The sequence below is a fragment of the Delphinapterus leucas genome, chromosome 7, assembly GCF_059928025.1.
Source record: "Delphinapterus leucas isolate spDelLeu-1000000601 "Yukka" chromosome 7, BTC_Dleu_Yukka2, whole genome shotgun sequence".
NCBI lineage: Eukaryota > Metazoa > Chordata > Mammalia > Artiodactyla > Monodontidae > Delphinapterus > Delphinapterus leucas.
The window spans coordinates 592,738-599,163 of record NC_143135.1 but is presented as its reverse complement, the minus strand read 5'-3'; the positions used below and the strand labels follow the sequence as shown (position 1 = coordinate 599,163).

The following is a 6,426-nucleotide window of genomic DNA, read 5'->3' as shown; positions in this document are numbered from 1 at the left end:
GCCTGGCTCCGTGAGGCTCCCCGCTGCCCGCTCGCTCCTGTGTCCTGCCTCGAGCATGAGGCCGCTTGGGGGTGGGTGCGGCCCTCACGGCCTGGGAGGAGGGAGGGCCATCCCCAGGGAAGCGCTCAGCCTGGGGCTGCTTTCCTCCAGGGCTTGCACTCGGCTCCACACAAGGCACAGATGTCGGGAGTGCTTGGGTTGGGGGCACGGGGGCGCTGGTATCCCCACAGCGGTGTTCCGGGCGCCCTTTAGGCTCAGGACAGACGCCCTTTACCTCTTCCTCCCCGGTGTCTAAAGAACCTCGAGGTTTTCTGAGCCCTGAGTAGAGTGCCCGCTGTGGTTAAAGATGCCCGTCTTGACAGTACTGCTGCCAGCAGCTTCCAGGCTGCACACAAGGCCAGCAGCCCGCTCCCCTCCACAGACAACTCTGAGATCCCCACAGTGGGTGGGAGGAGCCCTGCCGGCTGTCTGGGCTGGATGGGTTCTCGGTGCCCCAGGCACTGACATGCCATCCTGTGAACCAGCCGGAGAGCTGCCTCTCGGAGGCCTCTGTCCTGTTGTGGCTCAGGCTGAGGCTCAGAACGGGAAGCTGCCACCTTGGTGGGGGTCAGGCAGGCCCTGGTGCCCTGCAGCAGGCAGAGGGCAGGGCCGTGCAGTTAGCGAGGGAGGCACCCTTCCCCGGGGCTGGCCCAGCTGCCTGGACGCCTTAAGTGGGGTCCCCTGAACGTACGTGAGGGGACCACGGGAGGGAGATGGGGTCCGTGCAGCGGTGTGAGGAGCTGGGCGGCCCCTGGGCGACAGGGCACGATGGCCACGCCCTGGCTGCCCCTCCAGGCCCAGCACCCCTTCCAGCCCCAGCTCCCACTGCCAGCACACATCCTTCCAGACACGCCCCGGACTCGCTCCTGAGACACCAGCCCCAGCACCTTCTCCCGTTCCTGATTCCTGCGCCGTGGCCAGAAAGGCCCCTGGAAACCACAAGCAGTCCCGGCTACTCCCCGAGGTCTAGCCCCACTTCCTCTGGGGCTCTGGCCACACCACCAGCTTTGCATCAGAGAGCGGCTGAGGTGCTGCATCAAAGCCTGTCCCCAGCCACCTCTCCCTCGAGTCCCCTTGGCCCACAGCTGGCCCCCTGTCCTCCTCTGTTGTGGCCCTGGGTGGGGGGATCTGTCCACTCTGCTGGACGTGATGGCCCTGGGGACCAGAACTGTCTGTGTCACCAACATAGAAAGTTCAGCCATCCGCTCCACAGACGTTTATTGAGCACCTACCACACAGCAAGAGCAGTCCTAGGCATCGTCAGGCGGCAGTGAATAAAACCTGCAGGACGCCTGCCTCCAGGGAAGAGGTGACAGCAGTGAACTAGTGATGCAAGGCCTCTAGACGGTGGTGAGAGCAGCGGGAACACAGCGGGGGGAGCGGCAGAGGCTTGGCGCTGGGAGAACTCTTGCTTGGTTTTCTCCAGGGGCTGGAGGTGGCTTGCTTAAGGAGAAGCCCCCAGTACCTGAGGGGCCTGAGGGCAGGCACACGGGGCTCCTCACCTGCTGCCGACCGGCTCCCCGCTGGGCCAGCCCATTGCTGCCCAACTCGGCCCCTCTGACTGAACCCAGGCCTCAGGGAGCAACCCGAGGCCACAACCCCGGCCCCCACCCACCCACCCAGCCCAGCAGACAGGCAGACAGGTGGGGCCGACCCCAGGCCTTGGGACTTTGGTGTGCAGCTAAAGGCACTTGAAGCTGCCTCCGGGGTTTGGGGCTCCCCAGAGGTCACGGTGATGGCACAGTGCGGGGGGCAGGGGGGGCCCAGGCATGAGAACACCAGGGGGAGACCCTGGCACGCAAAGGGTGGGGCCCCGTGCTGGACCGCAGCTCCCTGGCCGTCAGTAGTCAACGCGTGGCAAGAAGCTGCAGTGCACATGGAGGGCCGGCCCGCGGGCAGGATCAGTAGTGCTCCAGCTTCAGGCTCTTGTACAGGCAGCACGTGAAGATCATGCCAAACACCTGAGCATGGGGCCAGCATGAGCGGACGTGGCCGTCAGCACCTCGCGTCCCAGCACCCGCCGGCCCGCCCTGCCGTGCCCGCACCTGCACGCAGGCGATGCCGAGGCCCACGGCCCCGATGATCCTCAGGTGCTCCTGGATGAACGTCTCCAGCTTAGTGATGCAGCCGCCCTGCAGGAGCGGGCCAGGGGTGCGCGCTGAAGGCAGCAAGTCGTCGGGCCCCCTCGGGTGTCGGGCCACACCAGCCCCCAGCATCCCGGGACTCCCCGGGCCCAGGCACGACAGAGCAGAGCCACTGCCCTCAGGGCCCTGGGCGGCTCAGCAAGCCCCAGCCGGCCTACCTCCACCTTGTAGATGTTGGAGGCGTGGTCGCGCTGCCCGCAGCCGGCCACCACGGTCTTGCAGCAGCTGTCAGGGACCACGCGGCCGCCTGCCTCGCCCGAGCGGATCCACTCGCTGTCCCGCCAGTCCTGCGAGTTGTTGCTGCCACAGCAGTGGAACTGCAGCGAGGACACGGCCCAGGCTGAGCCCTGACCGCCCACCCCTGCGGCTGGGGCTCCCGCACGAGTCTGCGGAGGTGCCTCCCTGCGCCACCCACCCACCTCCTGCTGCAGCTTGTCCACAGCGCTGGTCACACCCTCGTGGCCCAGCTGATGGTACCGCTTGGTCATGGTGTCCTTCAGGTTCTCCTTGAGCTCTGCGTTCAGCTGGGGTGAGGGGGTGACAACTTCAGCCACAAAATCTAAGACTCTCCAAGGTGGGGCAGAATGGCAATGGGCACAGGTGGGAGAGAGGCGCAGGGTCAGGGCTGGGGTCAGACGCATGGCTCAGATGGCCACGGGGAGGGCCGCGGGCAGGGAGGGCGCTCCAGATCCTGCGGACACCTGCCTCCCCCGCCAGGGCCCCCAAGCAGGCAACTTGGGTGCTGCAGGCAGGCTGTCCATCCCCGTGATCCACCCTCCCCCTGGGACCCAGTCTCCACCTCCTGGGCCTGATGCCACGATGCTCAGCGCTGGAGCCCGTGCGGTCCTGTGTGCATGTGCGTGCCCTGCCTGTGTATGTGTGTGTCCCGGTGTTTATGTACACGTCGCCTGCGTGTGCGCATCCATCTCGCACGTGCGTGTCCCCGTGTGTGCCCGTGCCCGTCCACGTCGACCACGGCCTGTCTGTGCCCCTCACCTGCTGGTAGTAGACGTAGGCCAGGGCTCCCGCGATGATCTCCAGCAGGAAGATAACGAGGAGCAGGGTGAAGTACTGGGGGGCGGTGCAGGGGCTCCGTGAGACAGGGCGGGTCACGGACACCCCCAGTCCGTGAGGGCTCCCCGGGCCCAGGCACAACAGAGCACAGCCACTGCCCTCAGCTCCCAAGCAGCCACACGGTGAGGGCTCCAGGCAGCAGGCGAGCGCTGGGGGGCCGCCAGGACCCCCAATGCTCACTCCCAGGTGTCTTCCCTCTGTAGGCCCAGCTGGGATGTGGGCACTCACAGGACTGGGCAGGTGGGAAGGGACGCCCCCCCAGGTGAGCACAGCAGAGTCCATCCTGCGGTGTCACACTCGATCCCCGTCAGTCCCTTCTAACTCCCTCAAGGACCCAGAGCCAGCCCCCGGCAGCCTGGCAGGGAGCCCTGGCAGGTACCCGCAGCCCCACCCCCACCCCCAGTGACAGCCACACCCTGCTGACCAGACGCAGCAGGTCCCTCCGCTCCTTGAAGGTGGCGCAGCAGCCCAGAACCCCGGTCACCATGACGACAGCGCCCGCCACCACCAGGATGTAGGCTGTGGCCAGGTAGGTACCCGAGGCCAGCAGGCTGATGTAGTCGCTCTTGAGGGCCAGTGTCCAGATGCCCACGGCCATGACGGCCAGACCAGCCAGCTGTGGGCAGTGCACACCGGTCACCACACCTGGCCCCAGGTCTGAGCCCCAGGCCAGGCTCCTTTCAAGGCTGGGGAAGGGGGTGCCTCACCCAGAAGCAGCAGTTGAAGGTGAAGAGCAAGTACTTGAGGCAGACGGTGCCACATGTCGTCGTCTTCTCGCCGAACTCGCCCATCCTGCGGCAGGGAGGCGGGGGAGGGCCTGACTGGGAGGATGGCCAGACACCAGTGGGGACAGAAGGAGGGGACACAGATGTCCAGACCAGCCCCAGGTTGGGGCTAAGCCAACTGCCTGCCAGGGTGAAGGCTCTGGGAGAAGGTCCATGGCAACCAGGATGCTTCCTGCGAAGGCCGCTCAGGAGCCTCCACCCCCACTGCAGCGAGGGCAGATGGGGTGCCCACAGCCTAGCTGAAGGCCGGGGGGCCAGGCTTCCCTGACCAGAGCCCCGGGCATGGTGAGAGGGGGCCTGGAGGACCCCCAACCATCACGGGCTGACTCACCCCTCTGGCAGCCAGGGTAGGAAGCCCCAGCAGGCACCTCGGGGTGAGCTCATGCAGGCTCCCCACCCCGTCCCAAGCATTCCCCGGGCCCCACGCCACAGGTTGGCAGGAACCCACCAGCTGCTGGGGGGAGGAGGCCGCTCCAAGACAGACCGACCTGCCCCTCGCTAGCCTAGTCCCACAGCCTTAGGAAAGCCCTTCAGGGCTCTGTGAAAGGACAGGCCTGCCTTCTTCCCAGCGGGGGCAAGTGGAGCTGGCAGACACACACCCGCCCAGACCTGGGGGGTTCTTCCTGTGCCAGTCCTCATTGCTGGAATGGGGACAGCCACACCGACCCCAGGGAGAAGTGGAGCTACCGGCTGTGCTCCTCCCCAGAGGCACCCCAGGGCCACCCCACCCACTCTGTTCTGGGGTGTCCGCACTGGGCGGGGAGTGGCTGTGGGACACAGATGGCAGCTGAGCGCCCGGGGCCATGTTTCCAGACAGACGCAGCGCCGCCCCGCCCACAGCCAAATTTATATCCACCCCGCCCAGCACTCACCTGGCTGGTGGGGATGTCTCTCTCGTCTGTAAGGCAGGCGGACGGAAGTTCCCGCCCGAGGAGCCTCCGCTAGAAGGGCAGGGACAGGTCACAGGTCTGGCTCAACCTGGATGGTCAGGATCCCGCCACCCCTCTTTCTGGCCGACCCAGGCACTGGACCCGAGCTGGCCTTCCAGAGCAGGCAGCGTCCACCCCCTGCCCGTGGCTGAGAGGGGAGCGGCCAGGCCCGGTATTTTGGTCTGGGCCAGGGCGGGGCAGGGCAGAGGACATTTCTGGACAGTCCGATCCAGGGAGGGACCGCACGCCTTCTCCAGGCGCCCACTCTGAGCCTTGGCACCAGACCTGTCACTGCCCCTTGCCCCACCAAGCAGCAGTAGCTGCAGCCTGGAAAGAAAAAGGCACAGAGCACTAGCACAGCCGGGGTGTGGAAGCCCCACGTGCCGCAGACCTGCGCCTGCCCTGGGGTCCCGGGGAGGCTGCTTCCAGACACAGATCCGGCCCCCACGGCCCGCCCGCGGGCGACCGGCTGAGGAGGGGCCCCTCTTTCCGGGAGTGCCTGGCGGAGATGATCCCCAAGGGAAAGGGCCGGCCAGAAATAGCTCCCGCGGCCCGGGACAGAGCCGCCCCACCCACGTCCCCCGCGGCCCAACCAGCCCTTCGGCGCCCCGCCCCGCAAGGTGGGGGACCCCGACTCGGCTCCAGCCAGGCCGGGTGAGGAATTCGCGATGAAGTCACCGCCGCCGCCTCCCCCACGCCGGGGCGAGGCGAACGGCCCGCCCACTCGCACCGGGCGGAGGGGAGGGCACCGGTGTCTGCGCACAGTGAGCGGGGTGCTCGGGAGGAGCCCCTGGCCGGAAGGGGCCGCCAGGCCCGTCCGGAGACCCGGGAGGCGCCTCGCCCTCGCCGCCCGGCGGACCCTCTTTCCGCCCGGCCTCCAGGCGCCCGTCTCCCTCCGGAAGCGGCCTGCACGGCCGCCAAGCGCGCGGCTTCTCCCGGCCGGCCGGGCCGGGCGGTGCACTCACCGGCCACGCGTCCGAGTCGGGCCGGCGGCGGCGGTGGCGGCGCAGGCGGCGGCGGTTCGGAGCGCGGAGAATGTGCGGCCGACCGGGGGCTTGCGAGCGCGACGCGCCGGACCGCTCAGGTCCCCGCCCCGGGCCCGGAGGCCCCGCCCACGGCCGCGACGCCGGGCAGGTCCGAACAGCGCTCGGCGCGAGCGGGCGGAACACCAACCGGGGCGGGCCCCGGGGCTCCGCCCGAGGCGGCGGGGGCCGGGCGGGCTGCGGCCCGGGGGCGCCCACAGCCCCGCTGGCCCATGCCCTCGGGAGGAGCTGCGCTGGGGGAGGGGCGGGAGGCTGCAGGAGTCGACGGAACAGATGCGGGCCTGGGGGGAGTCTCTGGAGGTGCGGTCAGATGCAGACAGGAGCCTCTCTGGGCGCCGTTGGGAGGACGGCCTGGAGGGGAGGCCTGGGGTCAGTGTGAGAGTCCAGTTTGGAGGGCATCGCCTGGGAGTGG

The 6,426-nt window shown here is 68.5% G+C and overlaps 1 protein-coding gene across 3 annotated transcripts; it reads right to left on the bottom strand.

Moving 5' to 3' along the window:
• Positions 1 to 1,240: 1,240 nt before the first annotated feature.
• Positions 1,241 to 6,070, bottom strand: CD151 (CD151 molecule (Raph blood group)). 3 transcript variants are annotated; one of them, XM_022565328.3, is made up of 9 exons: positions 5,937 to 6,070; positions 4,915 to 4,983; positions 3,965 to 4,078; positions 3,682 to 3,873; positions 3,180 to 3,254; positions 2,603 to 2,707; positions 2,342 to 2,500; positions 2,085 to 2,171; positions 1,241 to 2,000 (listed from the first exon to the last, which is right to left on the bottom strand). In XM_022565328.3, exons 3-9 carry the CDS (start codon positions 4,046 to 4,048, stop codon positions 1,941 to 1,943), a joined length of 762 nt encoding a protein of 253 aa, XP_022421036.1. In that variant the 5' UTR covers positions 4,049 to 4,078; positions 4,915 to 4,983; positions 5,937 to 6,070; the 3' UTR covers positions 1,241 to 1,940. The 3 variants fall into 3 exon arrangements, with proteins under 3 accessions (XP_022421036.1, XP_022421035.1, XP_022421032.1); XM_022565327.3 differs by having other exon boundaries at positions 3,965 to 4,074; XM_022565324.3 differs by having other exon boundaries at positions 3,965 to 4,049; positions 5,937 to 6,069.
• Between the last annotated feature and the right edge of the window lie 356 nt (positions 6,071 to 6,426).

What these genes read in the sequence shown, in the direction of transcription:
- CD151 (XM_022565328.3), bottom strand. Translation starts at nt 4,048, where the DNA reads ATGGGCGAGTTCGGCGAGAAGACGACGACATGTGGCACCGTCTGCCTC. An exon ending in CCTACGTCTACTACCAGCAG is followed by an intron (nt 2,708 to 3,179) that starts GTGAGGGGCACA and finishes CCCTCACCCCAG; the next exon opens with CTGAACGCAGAGCTCAAGGA. An exon ending in CCAACATCTACAAGGTGGAG is followed by an intron (nt 2,172 to 2,341) that starts GTAGGCCGGCTG and finishes CCGCTCCTGCAG; the next exon opens with GGCGGCTGCATCACTAAGCT.